A 22,571-nucleotide genomic window follows, 5' to 3' on the forward strand; every position below is an offset into this window, starting at 1 on the left:
ATCAGTGCATTGTAGAAGGAGTGACGTACGAGGTGAACCAGAACTTCGACAAGCGCCACGATGAGGGCTACATGATGAACTGCACGTGTTTCGGACAGGGCCGCGGACGCTGGAAATGCGACGCCATTGGTGAGGTTCCTTCACACGTCACGTTTCTTTCCTCTGGAGATAGATGTGATTTTTAAGAGGCTCAGTCCAGTCATGTCACTAACACTGTCCCGATGTGAAACCGTGGAAACCTTGTGGGTTCTTTTCATCTCATCTCTCTGTCGACTCCACCTTGAGGTCAGGAATGACTTTCTTCCTCGGTGACAGCCGCAGATCTGCTCCGGCTCAGATTTCCTGTGATTGAGCTCGGTGCAGTAAAAAGACAATGGTTTTTGACTTTTGTTGACATTTTACAGAATCAGTGCCGTGTGCAGAAGGTTTGGCTCATGGCCTGGTTTATTATGAAAGAGAGAGAGAGAGAGAGAGACCCTGTCCTAATCTACGTTTCTCTGTCCTCAGATCAGTGCCAGGAACCAGAGACGAAGGTCTTCTACCAGATCGGAGAGTCGTGGGACAAGGTGATCCAGAACATCCACTACCGCTGCTATTGCTATGGAAACGGCATTGGCGAACTGGCCTGCGAGCCCTCAAAGTCCAGAGGTACACATCTGACCCCGGCACTCTACTTTAGGAAGGATATGGGAAGATGGAGGGAGCATGGGGGGCTTTAGACCACTGTAGCCCACTCTCCTGAGGCTTGTTTAAAACAGAGGAGTTGCAGAAATCTGTGGAGTTTAGACTTTCAGTCGATGACAGTGTTTGCTGTGTTGACTCGGTCAGTTGCGGTCCTGCTCTTCTTTGATGATCTAATCAATAATGAGTGTTTGTTTACCCCCAGTTCCCGCTTGGAGTGGTGGTGGTGGGGGTTGTATTCCCCCCATTTGGCTACGAATGAACATTTAGGGTCGCAGTTTCTGATTTACCTATAAAATCGACAGTCTGAGTCTTGTTTTGAGTCTGTTACATCAGTGCCACATTTCTACCCAAGCTGGGAATCAAACCCCAGCCTGTCATGTGATCGGCAGCGGTGTTAGCACTGCACTGACCGACCGTGAAATTTCAGCTCTAACCCTGCCCCATGATATAATTGGTTAACTTGTTCCTACACTTACTGTGGCGTTCATCTGGGCTCTATATTTGGGCCAATTTTGTTTTGTCTTTTTTACTGTTAAAGGCATTGCACAGAAAATAAAACACTTTACTTATTTTTTAATGTCAAAGAGTTGCAAACAATTAAATAATCTATATCCAGATATATCATTTGTAACATTATATATCTGGACATAGAGGATTTAATTTCATGCGACTGCATGACACTGAAAAATTAAACATATTTTTAAAGTGTGATTTTTTTCAGTGTGGGTTTTGGCACCCAGGAACTGTGTTCTCTGGAATGAACCGTGCCTTTAAGATGAGTTAGGTACCAGAACTTTGTTTATACTGAAAGAAATGCTCCAAAGTCTGGGTTAAATCTTTCTCAGAAAAGCTCTTACTGCAGCGAGTGGGGACAGAACTCATATTTCCAGCTGTTTGTTTGGACAGCTCTCCCTGTGTCGTCTCTTTTCTCCCGGGACTTTAATGAAGTCCTCCTGTGTTGGACGTCTCCCCAGCTGCAGTGGAGACGTAAACACAGACAGACTTGTCCCTGATGGGCTAGAAATCTAACTGCTGTCGAAATCTAGCTGAAATACTGTTTTAATGCCTTTAAAACTTACTTATAGTGCCCCCCCCCCACTCCTTCCCCACACAGTTCCAGTCCGAGTCATCATCACTGAGACCGGCAACCAGCCCAACTCCCACCCCATCCAGTGGAACCCCCCATCCACCGCTCACATCACCGAGTACATCCTCAAGTGGAAAGTGGTACGTACTTACTTTTTTTCTCCTGGGGTTCCCCAAGGTTCTATGCGTGGACCTTTGTAGTTCTGTGTTTTTTGTCACTTACAAATAGCTGTAAATGTGCATTTTTATTAAACGTGTGTCTGTAAATACACAGTGTCACTTTATTAATAATAATACAAATAAATATAATGTAGCCTTATGTTCTTTGCACATTTGCTGATGTTTGTTGAATGTTTCGAGCAAGACCAGGATTTACTGAAAGAGGACAGTAAACATTTGGCTGGTGTTTGTGCCAAGGTACAAGTACAGGACTCTTCGTTCAAACAAACCTCCCCCTCCAACCTCCGTCCTTGACCCTCACACACACTCCTTTGTTTGAAGTTTGCGAAATACATTTTACAGGAAATAGTTCCTCTGGGCTAAATGCAGCAGAGCGGGATAAAACCCCTCATTCATTAAATTAATTTTACCTCATCAGCGCTATAATAACCTTCTGTGTTATTACAATGTTATAACAAATGCAGTAACCACTTTGGCAAACATCCTAGCAACCACCTGAAATACCATAGCCACACCATGGCAACATAGTAACTAATTTAGCAAATGGGAAACTATACATCACCTTCACCTTGGCAACCACATAGCAACTACTTAGGAAGCCATAGCAACAGATGGGAAACACCTTTAAAACCACCTAGCAACAACATAGCAACCACATGGTAATACCCTGACAACCATCTAGCTCTAGCAACCATCTACAAAACCATAGCTACATATTAGAACCCACCTAGTAACCACCTGGGAATTGCGTAAGCTGCTGGAAAATGTGAAATATCCTCGTCATTCCGCAGGGATTGGGATCCGATCTGGAACTCTGGCTGTGACTGGCCTTGGTTTTTAGATCTTGTCACGTTTTTTGTTTCCTAGAAAAACATGCGGACGCCATGGCAACAGGTCATCATTCCTGGACACGTCAACTACTACACCATCTCGGGGCTGAAGCCCGGCCTGACGTACGAGGGTCAGTTAGTGAGCATCCTGCGCTCCGGGGCCCGAGAGACCACCAGATTCGACTTCACCACCTCCTACGGCTCCTGTACGGGATCAGACCCTCCACCATTTCATCCCCTTCACTTCTCATCTCTTCTCTATCCCTTACTGTTCCCTCCTTTTCGTCTCATATTTTGACCTCGCTTTTTTTCTTCCCTTCCCTTCAATATGCAACACTTTCCTTTTTTCTTCTCTATTTTTTCTCTTTTATTTTTCTTTTCTTTTCTCTTCTCTCATTTCTTTCATTCCATCTCTTCTCCTTTCTTTACTTCTGTCCTCTTTTCTTTTATTCTCTCTTCTCTACTTTTTTCTCTTTCCTTTTCTTCTCTTCTTTTCTATTCTCCTGTATTCTCTTCTCTTTTTTATTTCTCCTCTTTTCTCTTCTCTCCTCTTCAATACTCAGCACATTTTTCTTTTGTTCAATTTTCTACCCTCTATTTTTTTATCTTTTCTTCTAATCTCTTCATTTCTCAACTCTCCTCTTCTCTTCTCTCCTGACCTCTACTATCTTCTCTTCCCGACCCCCCTCCTCTTTATTTCTTCTGTGTTTCTTCTTGAATCTATTTGATGGTTACGTTTATGTCTTGTCTGTTGCCTTTGAGTGAATCTGTTCTTCCTCCTCCTCCTCCTCCTCCTCTTCCTCCTGCAGTGACTCCTTCTGAAGGAGTGACCACGCAGCCCCCCCCAGTGGTGGACACGTCCGAGTCGGTGACTGAGATCACGTCCAGCAGCTTCGTCATCTCCTGGGTCTCAGCGTCCGACACCATCTCGGGATTCAGGGTGCAGTACGAGCTCTCAGAGGAGGGAGCCACCCCCAGCGTCATTGGTTAGAAACAGCTATAACAACACTTAAATAACACTGTAATTACCGTATATAACAACACCATGTTAATAGTGTAATATGATAAAACCTAAATAACACTGTAATAATGCCACGTAATCAATCTCCACGCAGACCTCCCTCGCACGGCCACGTCTGTGAACATCGAGAACCTCCTGCCCGGCCGCAGATACAATATCCAGGTTTACGAAGTGGAGCCGGAGGGCAACACCAACCTCATCCTGACCACCACCCAGACCACCGGTCAGTTCCAGGCTTTCGGGTTCAGTCTTCACTGAGGCTGGGGTCTGTGATGCTCAGCTGAACTGTGTCTGCTTTCTGTTCTTCAGCTCCCGACGCTCCCACCGACCACAGGGTTTCCAGGGTGGGCGAGAAGTCGGTGGTGATCTCCTGGACCAAACCACAGGCTCCGATCACAGGTCTTTACACAGCACACACTGTAAAGGTTTTCATTTAGAGGACTACCTTAGAAGAATGGGTTGAGTTAATGGAGCAGGGGCTGGGCCCCACAGTGTTAAACCTCAGGTTTATAAGGTGAGGAGATCTTTTAAAAGTAGGAAAGGTGGGGGTGGAGTTAGGGCAATGTGGGATTAGTGTAAATTAGGGTTTAGTGTAAAGCGGGATCAGTGTTAGCGTAATGTGGGATTAGGGCTAGTGTAAAACAGGACTAGTTGTAAGTGGGATTAGGTTTAGGATAAAGTTGGATTACAGTAAACTGGGATTAAGGTAAAGTGGGATTAGGGTAAAGTGGGTTTAGTGTTAGGGTAAATTGGGATTAATGCAAATTGGGGTTAGGTTTAGGGTAAAATGGGATTGGATGAATTACAATAAAATAGGGTAAAGTGGGATTAGTGTAAAGCGGGGTTAAGTTTAAGGTGCTTTGGGATTAGGGTAAAGTGGGATTAGTGTTAGGCGGGGTTAAGTTTAAGGTGCTGTGGGATTAGGGTAAAGTGGGATTAGTGTTAGGCGGGGTTAAGTTTAAGGTGCTGTGGGATTAGGGTAAAGTGGGATTAGTGTAAAGCGGGGTTAAGTTTAAGGTGCTGTGGGATTAGGGTAAAGTGGGATTAGTGTTAGGCGGGGTTAAATTTAAGGTGCTGTGGGATTAGGGTAAAGTGGGATTAGTGTAAAGCGGGGTTAAATTTAAGGTGCTGTGGGATTAGGGTAAAGTGGGATTAGTGTTAGGCGGGGTTAAATTTAAGGTGCTGTGGGATTAGGGTAAAGTGGGATTAGTGTAAAGCGGGGTTAAGTTTAAGGTGCTGTGGGATTAGGGTAAAGTGGGATTAGTGTTAGGCGGGGTTAAATTTAAGGTGCTGTGGGATTAGGGTAAAGTGGGATTAGTGTAAAGCGGGGTTAAGTTTAAGGTGCTGTGGGATTAGGGTAAAGTGGGGTTGAGGAAAGTTAGCGTAAGGGTAAGTGTCCCCAAAAGGAGCCTATATAATGTCCCACAATGCATGAAAACCAGCAAGTGTGTGTGTGTGTGTGTGTGTGTAGGTTACCGTGTGGTCTACACCCCGTCACTAGAGGGCAGCAGTACAGAGCTGATCCTGCCCGAGACGGCCACCTCCGTGAAGCTGGTGGAGCTGCGGCCGGGGTCCCAGTATAACGTCAGCATCTTCGCGGTGGAGGAGAACCAGGAGAGCCAGCCGGTGGTCTTCCAGATCAGCACGTCCGGGGAGCCACAGCCTGGTGAGACCCCGCCCCCTGTCAGTCATTTTACTGTTAGCACAGCGTTTGACCCCCGCGGGGCACTGGGGTTCCGGTCCCAGCTCAGGCAGGTGCTCTGTGCTAAGCCCGGGGTCCTTCGTGTCTGTGTTCCTTTAAACCTGAGGGAGGTTACAGTGGAGGTTAGTGTTCTCCTCCAAGCGCTGTGAGCTCTGACCACTGTGTCAGCTGTTTTCCCTCAGGTTCTCTGTGTGTGTGTTTGTGTGTGTGTGTGTGTGTGTGTGTGTCCGTCTGTCTTTCTTTGTGTGTGTGTGTGTGTGTGTGTGTGTATGTGTCCGTCTGTCTTTCTTTGAGTGTGTGTGTGTGTGTGTGTGTGTGTGTCCGTCTGTCTTTCTTTGTGTGTGTGTGTGTGTGTGTGTGTGTGTGTGTATGTGTCCGTCTGTCTTTCTTTGAGTGTGTGTGTGTGTGTGTGTGTGTGTCCGTCTGTCTTTCTTTGAGTGTGTGTGTGTGTGTGTGTGTGTGTGTGGATGCAGTTCTCTCTCTCTCCAGGTTTTCTATTTTTTTTCTCTCTTTGTATCCTGTTTTTCCTTTTTTTCATCCCTCTGTCTTTCTCTCTCTTCTCTCCTCTCCCTCTCTCTCCTCTCCCTCTCTCTCCTCTCCCTCTCTCTCCTCTCTTTCTCTCTCTCTCTCTCTCTCTCTCTCCCCCCCCTCTCTCTCTCTCTCTCTCTCAGCTGTGGAGCTGGGCGCCAGTTCTCTGCCTCTGTGATTTAAAGGCTGTTTTCCACTAGAGCCACTTTACTGGGAACATTGTGCTTGAAATCTGTCCAACTGGCAACCTCACACTTCTCTCTCTCTCTCTCCTTTCTCTCTCTCTCTCCTTTCTCTCTCTCTCCTCACTCTCTCTCTCTCTCTCTCTCTCCCCTTTCTCTCTCTCTCCTCACTCTCTCTCTCTCACTCTCTCTCTCTCTCTCTCTCTCTCCCCTTTCTCTCTCTCTCCTCACTCTCTCTCTCTCACTCTCTCTCTGTGTCTCTCGTCCACAGAGGAGATCCCTGCCCCCACGGAGCTGCAGTTCTACGAAGTGACCGACACTAAGATCACCATCACCTGGACTGGCCCCCCCAGCGAGGTCTCGGGCTACAGAGTCACCTTCGAGCCCGTGAGTGAGGACGGCCGCCCCCAGAGGGCGCTGCAGCTCCCGGTCACTCACAACGCCTTCGCCGAGATCACGCGGCTGCAGCCCGGAACCCTGTACCGCTTCAACATCTACGCCGTCCACGGGGGCTCCGAGAGCCAGCCCCTGGTGGGAGACAGGAGGACCAGTGAGTGGACACACACACACACACACACACACACAGATTTAAACTAGCTGACCACTTGTCTTCCCTCCAGAACCGGACGCTCCGACGGACCTGCGCTTCTCGGACATCACGGAGAACAGTGTCCTGATCCTTTGGACGGCGCCCAGCGCCAGAGTCACAGGCTACGGCCTTTACGTCACCACCGAAGGCTCCGCCCCCAAACAGATGAGGATCCCATCCGACCAATCAGAGCATAGACTGACCCAGCTGCAGCCGGACACCGAGTATGTGGTGGTGCTCTACTCTGAGCAGGACCGCATCCTCAGCCAGGGGGTCCGGGGCACCTTCACCACCTGTGAGTACCAGACCGGGTTCAGTGCCCCTCTTGGGTGTGTGCTGGCTGGTTCCAACTCACCACACCTGAAGGTTGCCATAGAAACAAGACAGGTGTGAATATGGGGGAGAGGCAGGAAAGGCAAGAAGATCTGGCCAAACTGTCCAACCCGTCTCTTGTATCCTCACACCTGCTGTGTTACTATGGCAACCAATCCCAGATGTATGTCACATCTGGTGGAGATTGGCAGGTCTAGCATAGCAACAACTTAGCATCCTTCAGCTATAGCAAAGTAACACCTTAGCAACTGTCTAGCAACATTTTAGCAACCAACATCAATACAAGAGCAACAATTTTGCAACCTACTTTGTAATCAATGTTTATAGCATTGTAACACCTTAGCAACCTCCTAGTGACACCTTAGCAACCAACTGCTACATCAGAGTAACACCTTAGCAACTGTCTAGTAACACCTTTGTAACCAAAATCTACAGCCTAGTAACAGCTTAGCAACCACCTAGCAAAACCTTGGCAACAAACAGTGATAGCATAGTAACAGCTTAGTAACCAAAATCTATACAATAATAATACCTTAGAAACCACCAAGTAGTCAAAATCTACACAATATTAACACCTTACCAACCTCCTAGCAACACCTTAGCAGCTAAAAGCTGTACAATAGCAACATTTTAGCATACTACCAAGGACTTTGCAACCAACACCAATACCATAGCAGCATCTTTGCCAATGACAGCTATAACATAGCAACACCTTAGCAACCACCTTACAACATCTTGACAACCAACACCTACAGAATAGCAACACCTTAGCAAACAACACCTACAGCATAGCAACACCTTAGCAACACTTTATCAACTATTAGCCATAGCAACGCATTAGCAAACATATGTTGCTTTTTGAAGTTACTCCACTGTGTATCAGGGGTGTTTGAGTGGTTCTGTTTTTTTGGTTCCTCAGCTCCACACACGGGCGTCGCCCCCCGGTTCTCCACCGACGTCACAGATTCATCCATCATCATCTCCTGGACCCCGGTCGCAGGATTCAGCTACACTGTAAACACCTCTCTATGGCTCCTGTTTTAATTACCCACGCACCCATGCTTTTCTGTGCTGTGACATTTGTGTGTGTGTGTGTGTCTTTCCCAGGTCTCTGTAAGGCCAAGTCAGGGAGGAGAAGCTCCCCGAGACGTGACCTCAGCTACGGGCAGCATCTACGTCTCGGGACTGACCCCCGGGGTGGAGTACACCTACTCCGTCCAGCCCATCGTCAAAGGACGCAAACAGGGAACCCCCATCACCCGTACCGTGGTCACTCGTAAGAGGGCACCCCTTTTCTGCTAAATGCTGCATAGATAATTCCAGCCTGTTAGCTTCCAGTCTGGTTAGAGGTGTCATGAGTGAATGGCTAGACTTCTTCTCTGAGCTCTGAGGCAGATAGAGATTCATCTGTGTGTGTCGGGGGGTGGGGGGTGCACTGTTGGTAACGTTTGTCTGCTGTCTCTCGTTTTCTTCCCAAATGTAGCTCTGTCTCCTCCCACTGATCTGACCTTGATCCCTTACCCCAACACCGGAGAACTGAGAGTCACATGGAGGGACACTCAAACAGGAGGTACACTCTTTCTCTCTCTCTCTCTCTCTCTCTCTTCTCCCTGTATCTCACTCTATACACTATCTCTCTCTCTCTGTGTCTCTCTCTATCTCACTATCTCTGTCTTCTCTCCGTGTCTCACTGTATACTCTCTCTCTCTCTCTTCTCCCTGTATCTCACTCTATACACTCTCTCTCTCTCTCTCTCTCTCTCTCTCTCTCTCTCTCTCTCTCTGTGTCTGTCTTCTCTCCGTGTCTCACTGTATATTCTCTCTCTCTCTCTCAGATATCAGTGGTTACAGAGTGACCAGTTCTCCTGTGAGTGGTCAGCGAGGGAACACTCTGGAGGAGATGGTCAGAGCCGATCAGAAATACTGCACTTTGGAGAACCTGAGTCCCGGGGTCGAGTACAACGTCAGCGTCTACACCATGAAGGACCACCTCGAGAGCGAGCCCCTGTCCGGCACCATCACCCAGGGTACGAGCTCAGAGCATGGACGCTCAGTTGGGGGGGGGCACACTTCTGTAACAAGGCACTGATCAGGACGGCTTTGGGAAGAAAGGAAGGGAAAAAATGAAAAAAGACAAGAAAGGAGGCAAGGAAGAAGAAAAAAGAAACAAAAAAGAAAAAGGGATGAAAGGAAATGTACAAAAGAGAAAATGGGGAAAGGAAAAATGAGAGGAGAAAGAAAGAAAAGAAAAGATGAAAGTCCAAAACTGAAAGAGAGAGACAGTAGAAGAAATAAAAAAGGAGAAAAAGAAAGAGAGAAGGCCAGTAGAAGGATGAAAAAAGAGAGAAAAACAGTAGAGTAGAAGAACAGAAGAAAAGAGGAGGGGAAAGAAAGAAAACCTTAGGAAAAGAGGAGGTGAAAAAAAGAAAGGAAATGTAGTAGATGAAGGAAAAGAGGAGTGAGAGAGAGAGAGAGAGAGAGAGAGAGAGAGAGAGAGAGACCCTGAGGTGTCGCAGACCGTATGAAGCTTTCTTTAGTGAAGTGGTCTTTCTCTGTGTGACCTTGAGCCCTAACCCCTAGCCCCTACCCCCTCTCCTCCGCAGGGATCCCGTCCCCCCGGGACTTGACCTTCGGGGAGGTGGGGCCGGACTCCATGCGCGTGTCCTGGACACGTCCCTCCGTCCAGCCATCAGAAATCAGCCGCTTCGTGATCCGCTACCATCCGTCCAGCAGCGACGACGACGTGCAGGAGGTGAACGTGGGCGGAGCCACCAGCACCTTCCTCCTACAGAGTGAGGACCGCCCTCTTCCCGTTTCTCTGAGTTGTGATTGGATGATGTCGTAGTGGTACATAATTCGGTAGAAGTCTCAGTCTCACTGGGAGGAGGAGGACTCTGCCGTTCTCTCCTCTCTGTTAGCACACTCCTGCAAGCGTGTTGAGCCACGCAGAGGCGCTGCAGACTGAAAAGCAGCTGTAGTTGTCTTCAAACGTCTAAAATTAACATAATTTCTTGCATTTGCGAGTCGTTAACTTGTTGTAACTTCTTGTAACTTGTTGCAAGTGTGTTTGGACTAACTTTTTCTGGTTTTTGTCACTGATCTCAGACCTGCTGCCTGTCACTGAGTACCTGGTGAGTGTGGTGTCGGTTTACAACGAGAAACAGAGCACTCCAGTCTCCGGCAGACAGACAACAAGTACGTGTGTGTGTCAGGAATATATCACAGTGTGGGGACCTGTGTTCTTTGTGGGGACCTGTATTATTGATGTTTTCCATTGTTCACAATCTGAGGAAATGATTTTATGGAAGTTCAGGGTCAGTTTACGGTAATATTAATATTCATCTTATTGATATTAAATATAATATCATAATATACATAATATATAAATTAGCTGAACCTGCAGATCCGGTAAGGCTAAGCAGGTCAAGACCTGGCTGGTACTCGGAGGGGACACCCCCTCCCAGGAAAGCTTGGGTGACTACTGGAGATTCTATGGATGGGGCCAATAGGGGGCGCTGTCTTGTGGTCAGTGTGAATCCCAATGCCTGGGAATAATGTCAGGGACACTGTACACTTCATATGAGATCCTGATCTCTGAGATTCTGTAAAGACCCCTGAGTATCTCCAAGGTAGGACCCCAGAACATTTCTATTGGTCAGTGCTGAGAATGGACCAATAGAAACGTTCCGGTATGAATTCCCTGCTGTCCCATAACTCCCTCTGTCCTCTCCTCTTCGCAGCTCTGGACTCCCCTAGTGGTCTGGACTTTTCTGACGTGCTCACCAACTCCTTCACGGTTCACTGGCTTGCGCCGAAGGCTATTATAACTGGCTACAGAATACGCTACCAACCCACCACCGGGGGGCGCCACAAAGACGAACGTCTACCCCCCACCAGAACCTACTACACCCTGACCAACCTGAACCCCGAGACCGAGTACATCATCTACATCTACGCCCTCAGCGGCCGTCAGGAGAGCCTCCCACTGACCGGAACACAGGCCACCAGTGAGTGGAACACAGTTCCTATGCTAGAGTTTGCTTTCAGGATCTCAATGGTCTGATTTCTTAAACTCAGTCTTGAGTACACTATTTGCAAATGTTTCTAAACACCCAATGTGAACCCAGACTCATGCCCAAAGCCAAGGGTTTACAAGAGGGTTGTCAAGCTGCACAGATGTGAGCTGTGGAGTAATAGAACAGAGTTTGCCGGGACGTCCAGTGGGCAGTTGAGTAAGTTGAGCTCAGTAGTCAGAGTGAATAGCCTTCGAAACCTCAAAAAACATGAAATATAACGACTACATTCATCTACAGAATGTCTGGTGGGGCTAAATTAAAAGGGTACAAGAAAATCACAAATCATAACGAGATGGACAATGCGGAGCATTAAAAGATGACGATGAGAAAATAAAGCCAGGTCTAAAAACGTAAGCAAATGGACGACCTTAAGACAGAACTGAAAGCAGACTTTAGGAAGCTCAAGAAGGAATTTAACCCAGAAATCAGAGAGGAGCTGGCTGAAGTAAAGCAAGATATCGACCAGAAGCTATCAGCAAATGCCCAAGACCTGGGTTTTCTGGGCCGATGGAGGTCGGGCAAAGGTCATACCAAGCAGGTCTTGACCTACCTTGAGTGTCCAGTTCATTAATATGAGCTTTCAGCTTGCACACTGTATACATAAATAATGATTTGATTTGATACTACGACCTTTTCCTTTCTCCCTCTGTAGTCTCAGACGCTCCCACTGACCTGGAGGTGACCTCGTCCACTCCCACCAGCATCACCATCACCTGGGAAGCTCCAGCCATTCCTGTTCGCTACTACAAGATCACACATGGAGCATCAGGTCTGTGTCACAGGAGTATCCAGACATCTACACACAGCTGTAGTTTGTTGCTTGAAATCAGGTCCCACTTGATAGAGATAATACAGCAGTAAATGCCGTGCATGGAAATATGATGTCCTGAATCGCTTGTGTGCTCCAGGAGAGAGTGGACCCCCGCAAGAATTCAGAGTCCCAGGCACTGACTCGACCGCCACCATCAGGGACCTTCGTCCAGGGACCGAGTACACCATCACTGTGTATGCCGTCACAGGCCGAGGAGATAGCCCCACCTCCAGCACGCCCACCATCATCACACACCGGACAGGCAGCCATGGTCAGTACACACACACACACACACACACCACCCCGGCATCACTCGCCCACCTTTCATTCTACTGTTATGTACCAGGCGTCCCGTCTCCGTCTGATCTCGACGTGACAGACATCCTCGACAATGCCCTCACGGTGCGCTGGACTCCTGCCAAAGGCCCCATCACCGGCTACAGAGTGACCGGGACTCCCAAAGAAGGGGTGGGACCCACGTTCACCAAAGTGGTAGGACCAGGTAAGTGTCTACCGCAGTGGATTAAGTCTTTACTCAAGTTGAAGGTGATGATGGATTGAGGACAGAACACCCGCCCTTTATCCCTGCAAGTGCGTTTGTGTGTAATTTTGCATTATTTCTGTTCTCAGATCAGACACAGATGAAGGTCACAGGTCTGCAGCCCACCATAGAGTACGTCCTGAGTGTTTACGCCATCGGCCCAGACGGAGAGAGCTCCCCAGTGGTGGAGAGAGCTACGACAAGTAAGTGGGCTGGGCAGCATCTTGCTCAAATTTGCCTCTTGCTTTCAAATGACACTGGGTCAAATTGCCACTTTCTTTCCGCAGCTACTGACCATCCCAGGGATCTAGTATTCTCAGACGTGGACACTGCATCTCTGAGGGTCCGCTGGGAAGCCCCGCGGGGGCCAGTGAGCTCATACCGTGTGTTCTACTCCAGCCCTGAGGAGGGTGAGAGGGAATGGCGTCCCGCTCCACGAGGAACTGACAACAACGTCCTGCTCCGGGGCCTGCGTCCAGGAACTCAGTACACAGTCAAAGTCACCCCCTACAACAGAGCTGGACCCATCACCACCCTGCAGGGCTCCCAGGCCACCGGTCAGACTTTTACCTTTAAGGCAGTTGTTGGACAATCCTAGACCAAGTTAGCCTAATGTCTCTTACCCGAGTGGGGAATTGAATCCTGGCCTCCTGTCTAGAGAGAACTGCCCACATTGGCAGCATCACTTGGTGATATATTTGTGTCTATTGTAGACCTGATCAGTTGAGGGTACTTGAGAATCAGCATGCAAGCTTGTTCTGCTGTCTCAGACTATTGTGTAAGTTAGCCAACTGGCTAATGAACTTATTAGCTTGTGCTTAACTTTATTAAATGAGACAGTAGAGTGATCAGCAATTGGTTTTATACAATTTACCCAAGATTGATGCCTCTGTAGGGAATAGGTGTTAAGGAAGCTTGCTAGGGATTAGGATACACCCATAGTTCCCTCTGTTGAAATTACGCACACTATTAGAAACATTAGCTTTGAGCTATTTTACGCATCTAAAATTTTCAAAACCTTGTTTGGGGTTCGATTCTCCACTCGGGTGATGACACCACCCTAAACCAGTAGGGGTCCTTGATCTGGTCACTCTGGATAAGTGGTATCCGTCATGTGGATATAGGTGTGTCCTTACTCTAGTTTGATTCTGACCTCTCTACCTTCTCTAGCTGTCCCTACTCCCACCAACATCGAGTTCACTGAGGTGGGCTCCTCCTCCTTCATCGTCCTCTGGAGAGCGCCCATTGCCCGGCTGAGTGGATACCGAGTGGTGGTCACCCCGAAAAACAACATTGCTCCTCCCAAAGAGTTGACCGTGGCTCCTGACTCCACGCAAGTGACCGTGACTGGACTACTGGTCAGACATTTCAACTATTTTTAGCCATCCAGTTTATTGAAAACCCTTAAGTTTTTTTACCGGCTGGACACTTATGGTGCTTTTCCACTACATGGAACATACGCAACTGGACTCAGCTCTTCTGCTTTTCCACTGGCCTAGTACTTTTTTTATTCCCTGCTTGCAGCTGTAATGAATCGAGCCGAGTAGGTACTAAACATTCTAATGTGCAGAGCACTGATTGGCCAGAGAGACCTGTCAATCACGACAGAAGGTCTTTAGTAAACGCCGAATCTGTGTCAAGGAAAACTCATCTGTGAGAGCTGGGGTTAAGAGTCGTGTTCAGTCCAAAATACAAAAATAACAACAACAACAACAACAACATGTTGAGTAAACAGCACCAAACTTTACCACCATCATTGTTGTGGATTTCAAAGCCCACAGTTCCCTTCAGAGACAGGGTTTGCGACGTCACCAGCTCCATTTGTGGGGGAGCTGTGCTACTGGAAAAGCAACCAGGTAAAAGTGAGTCCGATCAAGTCGATCCCATGCACTGGAAAAGCACCATTAGTGGAAAGACCAACTGCATGCAAAAGTATATGTTCTTGCTGAGTTTCCTGACCACAAGACTTCCGCCGTCCTGATGAAGTTGACAGCAGCTCACAGATTAGTCAAAGTCTCCAAATGTACACCAGCAAAAGAGGGGTTTCCAATAGTGTTGTGTAAGTCATAACAACACACTTACCTGTCTCCAGGTGTCCACTCTCTATGAGGTGCATGTTTACGCACTGAAGGATTCTCTCAGTAGCCAGCCATTGATCGGAGAAGTGACCACTGCTGAAGGTAAGATCTTTGTGTGTGTGTGTGTGTGTGTGTGTGTGTGTGTTTGTGTGTGTGGTTAGATTTTGATGCTAATGCACTTCACATTTCGGTTTGGCTCCGCAGACATTAGCGCACCTCGACGCGTCCGCATCATGGATGTGAAGGACTCCAGCATCACCTTCACCTGGCGCACCAAGACCGAACCAATGACAGGCTTCCTCATTGAGGCCACGCCCACTACGGGGAGTTACCCCACTGTGAGGAAGACCATCCCAGCTGAAGATCGCACTGTCACCATCACAGGTAAAACCACATACTGCTAGACTCCTAAGGATAACTAGACTCCTTTGATAAAACCAGAAACTTTACATAAAACTAGATTCTTAAAATACGACTAGATTCTTTAAGTAAAACAAGACTCCCGAATTAATCCTAGACTCCTTATTTAACACTAGACTCCTACTATAAATGTAGACAACATTCCTGATATAAACTAGACTCTTCATGTAAAAATGACACTCGTTATATGACAAAGGACACTTAATCCCTCTCTAGGATTCCACCATTTAATATTAAACTAGACGCATTTGGTAAAGCTAGAAAAAAATGCTTTCTACATAAAAACAAGACTACTAAGATAAAAGTACACTTTGAAGGGCACTAGATAGGGCATAGGGAGCATAATCTTATTTGAGATTGAGAGTCTAATAATGTTTTTATGGATTAGACTCATTTAAAAAGATATTTAAATGGCTTTTTGTTACATAAACATAACTCTAAAGTGCTCCAGCTACTGAGGTGTGCCCCAAGGCTATGTCTTCGGACCCTTTAAGTTTTGGGTACTAATTGTAACATTTGGCTTTGCAGGTCTGTGTTTTTAAGTTGCATTGGCTCCACACGCCCCGTCTCGACTCCACAGATTCAGAACGTTGTTGTGAAGTGATCCAGACAATTTTCTTGGGGGAGGGAATGTGGCGTAACTCTGATGTGTGTGATGTGACTGTGCTAAACAGAAGTGAAGTTGTGAACTGATGTGTTTTCTGTGTGCTTAAGGTCTCCAGCCTGGCGTCACATACTTGATCAGCATCTACACCCTGAACGGAGAGAGCCGCAGTCCTCCCTTCACTCTCACCGTCACCACGGGTACGGCATCTCTAACCCCCACCTCCCTCCACCAGGGGGCTTTCTTATTAATGAAGAACAGTATAGAATCTCATCTAATCACATCTAATTTAAATCAGTCTAATCTAATCCAATCTGTTCATATCAACCATAATCATAATCCCTAACCCAGTCTGACCAATCCCAATCCAAGCTAATCTAATCTGATTTTACCTAATCTAGCCTAATCTAATCCAGTCTAAGTTTAACCTAATCTAGTCTAGCCTAATCTCCTCTAACATTATCCAATCTAATCAGATCAAATGTAATGTAACCTAATCTAACCTAATCCAATCTGATTTAAACTAGTCTAATCTAATCCAGTGTAATTCATTTAATCTAATTTAACCCAGTCTAGTCTAACCTACTCCAGTGTAATCTAACCAAATCCAACCTAATGTAACCTAGCTTAATCTAATCTAATCTCAACACAAATTGACTCATGTGCTGTGTTTCTGTTTGTGTCTATTCAGCTCCTCCAGCCATCCAGTCCCCCACAAACCTGCAGTTCACCTCTCTGACCCCCACCTCCATCTCCTTCAGCTGGCAACCGCCCACCACCCACATCACTGGGTACTACATCACCTACGAGGAGGCAGGGGGCAGCCCCCGAGAACTCATACCACGCCCCCACGCTGGAATCAACTACGCCACCATCACCGGTAAGACTGGCCACTTTATCAGAAACACCCCCCTTCTACTGACACTCACTGGCCACTTTATCAGAAACACCCCCCCCCCCCCCCCCTACTGACACTCACTGGCCACTTTATCAGAAACACCCCCCTCTACTGACACTCACTGGCCACTTTATCAGACATGTTTCTGTTTCAGGTTTGACGCCCGCCACTGAGTACATCATCAAGATCATTGCTCTCCAGAACACCCAGAGAAGCCTCCCCCTGGTGGGCAAGGCCAGAACTCGTAAGTGTACACACACATTTACACATAGACACCCACAGACCCAGCTACAGTTGGGTAAAAGGTGTACTCCTTCAAAACCCTCTTGTTCTCGCTCTGAGGTCACAGCAGAGAAAAGAGGTTTTGAGGCGCTAGCAGGTCTCAGCCGAGCTCTGGCTTTGGGTTATGGCTTGCTCTGCAATATGAATATTAATATATCTGAGGCAGATAGGAGCTTGTGTAGCTGTAACTATTTCTCAAAGATGCTGGTGGGGCTTCAGTATCTAATGCTTAACTGACCCCTAAGTTAAGTGCCGTATCTTCTTGGCTGCCTCCTTCTGGCCATTAGATGCCACTACATCTACTACAGCTGCTCTAGCTACTGCAGCTCCTCCCACCTTATTGCTTTGCCGCTAACCTTATCTCTCGCTCAGAAGAAAGCGCTCCGCTTCTGCCCCCGCCTCCCCGCCGCCATGGATACTTGGATGTCCCCGACCTGGAGGAGGAGAACCTGGTTCACGTGGTGGTTCCCACCCTGCAGCCGGGCAAGCATGGCCAGCATGTGGAGTACACCGAGCATAACAAGCCGGGTGAGCCTCAGGGGGGCTACCAGCCCTACCGTCCCGTCAGGCCTCTGGCCCCTGGCTCGGGGCAGACCCTGGTTTACATCCCCAAGCCGGGACCTGACGGCTCTCGAATTCCCAAAGTGGTGACGCTCAGCGAAACCACCCACGGCACGACTTTCCCTTTCCCAGAAAACCGCACCAGCACCCCACAGGAGGCCCAGACTCAGACCACCATCACCTGGCAACCTTTCCAGCAGAGCTCCGCCTACCTGGTCTCCTGCGTACCAGTCACACACCGCGATGAGAAGGCGTTCCAGGTGAGCGGCCATACACCAACCCAGACAGATTCAGTGTGGCACAAAGCACACAGCGTAGATGCCAAATAGTGATCCAGGCTTATTGACAGTATAAAGACTAGCTCGCTTATTAGCTACAGTGTCCGTACGGATGAGTCCACAGATAAAGGTTTGGACTGCTTTGGGTTTTTGTGCAGATGCGCCTTCCCCCGACCTCCACCAGCGCCACACTGATCGGCCTCACCTCCGGAGCTTCGTACAACGTCATTGTGGAGGCCCTGAAGGGGGCGCTGAAGCACAAAATCCTGGAGGAGATGATCACTGCAGGCAACACAGGTATGAACATAGTGGGGTTTGAGCCTGGGGGGTTGGGGCTGTTTTCAGAACCAACAACAATTAATGATAATTAAGACAGTATTAAATTATATATTTTCTGTTCCTATTAACGTAAACGAAACTCAATAAACCGAAATAATGCTCTATAATTAGTATGACTCCCATAATAATCATTTTATCTGTTCATTTTTCTCTTTACCTCCCAGTTCCAGAGGGAGTTCCTCCAAGTAAAGATGCCTGCTATGACACCTTCACTGCTACGTACCACAACGTCGGCGAGGAGTGGGAGCGCATGTCCGATACCGGCTTCAAACTCTGGTGCAGGTGCCTCGGCCTCGGCAGTGGTCACTTCCGATGCGACTCGTCCAGTACGTACCAGAGTAAAAGGCAACTGATAATCAAACGTAATGCTAGTGTGTTTTAACCCCTACGAATAGTGAATGTACGCATCCAGCATTTCCGAGTGTACGATACTCAGTTTGCTGTGTAGCGTTAGCATCTTCATGGTTTGGGCGATGTGTAAAACTATGACCATCTATAGCTGAAATACAAATCTATCACAGCTACGTTTTTCATATCACAACCTTGATACCTTATTTGTTTGCAGTGCAAGTGCTCATGTGTGCACTATGTGTGCGTCATTTGAAAAGAAGAAACATGTACAAGAACGTGAACTGACGCCAGTTGGAGCTCAATAATTCTTGTACTTTTACTTGACTTTAAACCCAGAAACCAACTGAGCTGGAAGCAATTCAAATATACGTTTCTACTTCTCTGTTTCACGCAGAATGGTGCCACGACAACGGCAACAACTACCGCATCGGCGAGAGGTGGGACAGACAAGCGGAGAATGGGCACATGATGAGCTGCACCTGCATTGGCAACGGCAAGGGAGAGTTCAAATGCGAGCCACGTAAGCCCCAACACTCCTCAGTCATCACTGGACAGAGAAAACCCTCAGTCATTATATGTACTGTCGTTTTGTTGCGCATCATTTGAAGAGATGAAACAGGCTTGAACCCACACCAGCAGGATTTATCAGTGTAGCCAGGCAACTTACGTTTAAAGTTAAGTTTGTCCAATAAGAAACAGCTAAGGGGACAGTCCTACTGTACAATCCTCAAATGTAGGCTTATGTTTTCTGGTCTCTATAAACAGAATGACAGAATGACTCATGGGAACAGACCACTGAGTTACGGTATGTCCCATGTTTGTTTACAGATGCGTCCACCTGTTACGACGAAGGAAAGATGTACCAAGTTGGACACCAGTGGCAGAAGGAATATCTGGGAGCAATTTGCACCTGCACATGTTACGGAGGACAGCAGGTACAAACCGGAAGGCACTTTTATTGGAAACTGGGCTAAATTAATTATATATATTAAGAGTTTTAAAAATACAACAGAGCTACTTAAGATAGACCTAGCTAGCAGATAGGAATTAACCATTAAACTCTCCTCCTCCTTTCTGAAACTGTGTTTGTATTTATTTATATTAGCACAGTGTGTATAACGATCTGTGTGTGTGTTTGTGTCAGGGTTGGCGCTGTGAGAACTGCAGAAAGCCTGGAGCTGAGGTTGATGCAAGTGTGCTGAAGCCGGTTTATTCAGACACTTACAGTCAATACCGTGACGGTACCCTGCGCAGAGTGGTGAGTTTCACATTCCCACCAGGTGAATCAGGTCCTGGTTCTGGAAGCGGGTTCTTGTTTAGTGGCTGTTCTCTCGTGGTTCAGAGCGAGTCGAGTAGGGACTAAACCGTGGCGTGTAAACCTTGCAGAGCGCTGATTGTCCAGAGAGAGTCGTCACTCTACGCCACGCAACGCAGACGACCAGCACCAACTCTCCATCTGTAAAATCTCCAGCTGCAGCAGAGATCACGTTTGTTTTTATCCGACTCACGACGGCAGCTCGTAAAATGACGCCGTGGTCTTTTGAAGAGGTTCAAACGCTCCTCGGATCGGTGGCCGACGAAAGAATCCAGCGAGAGCTGGACGCTGCAACAAGGAAGGAACAAACTCTACTGATCTGTCTGAACTGATGACGGAGCTGTGTTCAGTCCCAAACAACAACAACACGCCAATACACCATGAGTAAACAAAGCCCGCTGTTCCCGTTAGAGACTGGGTTTTGAGATGATACCCGATACACTTCAGGGAGGAAACTGTGGTAAAGGAAAACCAACCAGGGACTAAAAAGAGAGTACAGTCCAATAGAGTAGGAACCGTGTAGAGGAAAACCTCCATTATATTATGTATAGAATCAAATTAACATTCTCTTTTTTTTTCTCCCTGCAGAACATCCAGTGCCCCATTGAGTGCCTCCGGCCGGAGCTGCTGGCCGACGCTGTTGCTAACCCCAACCCCAGAGAGTGAAGACCACCTTCCCACCCCAGAGTGAAGACCCCTTATTCTACTGTAGAGATCCCCACCTTCCATCTTAACCACACCCCCAACACCAGATACTGAGGAACCCAACCTTCCTAATCCCACCCCCACCGCCCCTAGAATCAAGACCCCCATCGTGGTGTGGATACCACAACCTTCCTTCCTTAACCACACCTGAAAGCCCCCACCTTCCTTCTAACTCCACTCACCCAAACAATCCTAAACAACCCCCACCTCTTTTCTAAAGTGGGGCTATCTATGTAAACCTGAAGTCTTAGAGGCTGTACTAACCCCAAAGTGGCTTCCAGCGTTCCTATTGGATCCCGTCCTCGCCACCGCCATCCTACTGCTGCTTCCCAGCCAATCAGAGCCCTTCCGTTTCCATAGCATCAGCTCGTTTTCCCCCTTATTCAGTGTTTGTAATCGGTGGCTACTCTGAGGCAATTGATTGGCTGTTAGCTGTTTGTATTTCTTTGATTATTCTGTAAAATCACAACTAAAATGAGAGGAACAAATCAATCAGATCGATCAGAAACTGCAAATATTTACCAGGTTTTTACAGCTTTCATCAATAGCGCTGCCTTCAGACAGTGGTGTGGATTTCACAAAAGAGATACCTGTAGAAACCGCAACCTCTCCATCTGGAACAAGTCTTGCAGGCAGAAGAGTGGGGTGGATATTTTTACAGTGGGATGTTCCCCATCAAAACAAAAACGGACAGGCAGCAGACTTTAGAATTTACTACGCTGCTTTTGGAGGAAAGGAAAGACAGAAACTCCAAAAGTCCCATAGGGACCTCAAGGGAGAAAAGTACAAAGAATAGCACCAGCTCATACAGAGAATTTAAAACGGAACGGGAAATCCGACTGAGAAGCTAACATTAGCTTAATTAAAACAGGCTAGTGCTAACTTTCAAAGCAGTTTAACTAAATTCTAAACAAGGATAAACAACCGATTCCCAGCTGATATTCTGTTCCCGTATTTCATTCTAGAATATTCCCTTCAGCTTTAAATGCCTGGGTCCATCCACTGCAGATTAGCACACCCCCTTTCTTCTGATTGGTTACATTGACAACAGTGACACAAGGAGCGGATTTTATCGCCTCAAACGGAGAGAGACTGGAATCCAGCCGCAAGATAAAACAGTTTCACTGTCTGAGCACAGCCTTAGTTTCTCAAATGTTTAAAATACTAAACCCGAGCAGTGTTAGCGCTGTAATCGGTGAATAAATCTGTTGTTGTGATTGTGTATGAGACAAATATGACTCAGAAAAAAAATCAAGCACTGTTTTGTGAGAATGTTGGAGTTTTGGCTCCAGTTTATTTGAGGTTCGTGCAGGTTTTATTTTGTTTTTACCTTTGTTTCTCTCTTCTTTGGCTCAAGCTCATTTGAAGCCAGCACTGTCTCTCCGTTATTTTGTTCTCGTTAATTTGATGTAATTTGATGTAATCTTTCCTGAGGCTTTCCCGGTTTATTTATCCTTTCATTCCTCGTGTGTTCCTTCTCTTCAGTGCGATGCAGAAAGTGTGACGGTTTTTGTTTGTACTGTAGGAAGTCTTCACTACTGTCAAAACACGGTTTTTGATAAAGTTTTACAGAGAACCTCAAACTTACCTGTGTCTGTTTTCTTTATTAAAATTAGGTTTCTGAATATTACTTACACATTGCAGCAAGAATAAACACAACTTAATGAACATTAATCAATAAAATAGTGATTTCTACAACAAATTTTAAGCTAATAGCACCCCCTTGTGGTGAATCTACAACATGCTAACAGTGAGTGAGTGAGTAATCCATGTGACCGGCTGCACTGCAATTACACAGGTACACATCCACACAGGTACTAGTTGATGTGGCTCAATGTATGTATCCACTAGAGGGCAGCTTTTAAATTAAACTGTTGTATATAATGGAAGCAAAAGGATAGTGGAATGTAGTTTGAACTTCCATTTAAAGAAGTACATTTTATTCAAGTTATTTTGTGTAAAGAATTTCCACATTAATGGCGATGTTCATAATTTTAATCAAAAATTATACACATTTATAAAATTCTGAGTTTGTTTCATCTCCATTTGCTCTTCTCTAGTCGGTCAAACGTATTTACAAACCCTAGTCTCTCATCGCCAGTGTCTCTAGGGAGAGTCGGGTACCTTTCTTCTCTTAACGTGATCAGGAAATCTGACTGACATGCAAAAAGGACCAAT

The 22,571-nt window shown here is 46.9% G+C and overlaps 1 protein-coding gene across 3 annotated transcripts in view; it reads left to right on the top strand.

Annotated features, from left to right (window-relative positions):
- Nucleotides 1-21,976, top strand: part of fn1b (fibronectin 1b) — a 29,545-nt gene extending 7,569 nt beyond the window's left edge. Inside the window, exons 11-45 of one of the 3 annotated variants that reach the window (XM_066661954.1) lie at nt 1-129; nt 508-648; nt 1,799-1,911; nt 2,818-2,986; nt 3,590-3,766; nt 3,896-4,024; nt 4,111-4,200; nt 5,273-5,467; nt 6,485-6,763; nt 6,834-7,097; nt 8,055-8,149; nt 8,243-8,411; nt 8,619-8,705; nt 8,970-9,161; nt 9,738-9,926; nt 10,240-10,329; nt 10,875-11,141; nt 11,863-11,979; nt 12,119-12,292; nt 12,368-12,523; nt 12,652-12,765; nt 12,850-13,119; nt 13,733-13,920; nt 14,655-14,742; nt 14,845-15,024; nt 15,775-15,864; nt 16,356-16,544; nt 16,717-16,806; nt 17,217-17,665; nt 17,842-17,980; nt 18,187-18,348; nt 18,768-18,893; nt 19,202-19,308; nt 19,518-19,631; nt 20,277-21,976. In XM_066661954.1, coding sequence (XP_066518051.1) covers nt 1-129; nt 508-648; nt 1,799-1,911; nt 2,818-2,986; nt 3,590-3,766; nt 3,896-4,024; nt 4,111-4,200; nt 5,273-5,467; nt 6,485-6,763; nt 6,834-7,097; nt 8,055-8,149; nt 8,243-8,411; nt 8,619-8,705; nt 8,970-9,161; nt 9,738-9,926; nt 10,240-10,329; nt 10,875-11,141; nt 11,863-11,979; nt 12,119-12,292; nt 12,368-12,523; nt 12,652-12,765; nt 12,850-13,119; nt 13,733-13,920; nt 14,655-14,742; nt 14,845-15,024; nt 15,775-15,864; nt 16,356-16,544; nt 16,717-16,806; nt 17,217-17,665; nt 17,842-17,980; nt 18,187-18,348; nt 18,768-18,893; nt 19,202-19,308; nt 19,518-19,631; nt 20,277-20,354 — 5,606 coding nt within the window. In that variant the 3' untranslated portion in view covers nt 20,355-21,976. The remainder of the gene's footprint in view (nt 130-507; nt 649-1,798; nt 1,912-2,817; nt 2,987-3,589; nt 3,767-3,895; nt 4,025-4,110; nt 4,201-5,272; nt 5,468-6,484; nt 6,764-6,833; nt 7,098-8,054; nt 8,150-8,242; nt 8,412-8,618; nt 8,706-8,969; nt 9,162-9,737; nt 9,927-10,239; nt 10,330-10,874; nt 11,142-11,862; nt 11,980-12,118; nt 12,293-12,367; nt 12,524-12,651; nt 12,766-12,849; nt 13,120-13,732; nt 13,921-14,654; nt 14,743-14,844; nt 15,025-15,774; nt 15,865-16,355; nt 16,545-16,716; nt 16,807-17,216; nt 17,666-17,841; nt 17,981-18,186; nt 18,349-18,767; nt 18,894-19,201; nt 19,309-19,517; nt 19,632-20,276) is intronic. The other 2 variants (XM_066661955.1, XM_066661957.1) reach the window with 2 other exon arrangements.
- Nucleotides 21,977-22,571: the final 595 nt, after the last annotated feature.

This window comes from Hoplias malabaricus, chromosome 2, assembly GCF_029633855.1.
Source record: "Hoplias malabaricus isolate fHopMal1 chromosome 2, fHopMal1.hap1, whole genome shotgun sequence".
NCBI lineage: Eukaryota > Metazoa > Chordata > Actinopteri > Characiformes > Erythrinidae > Hoplias > Hoplias malabaricus.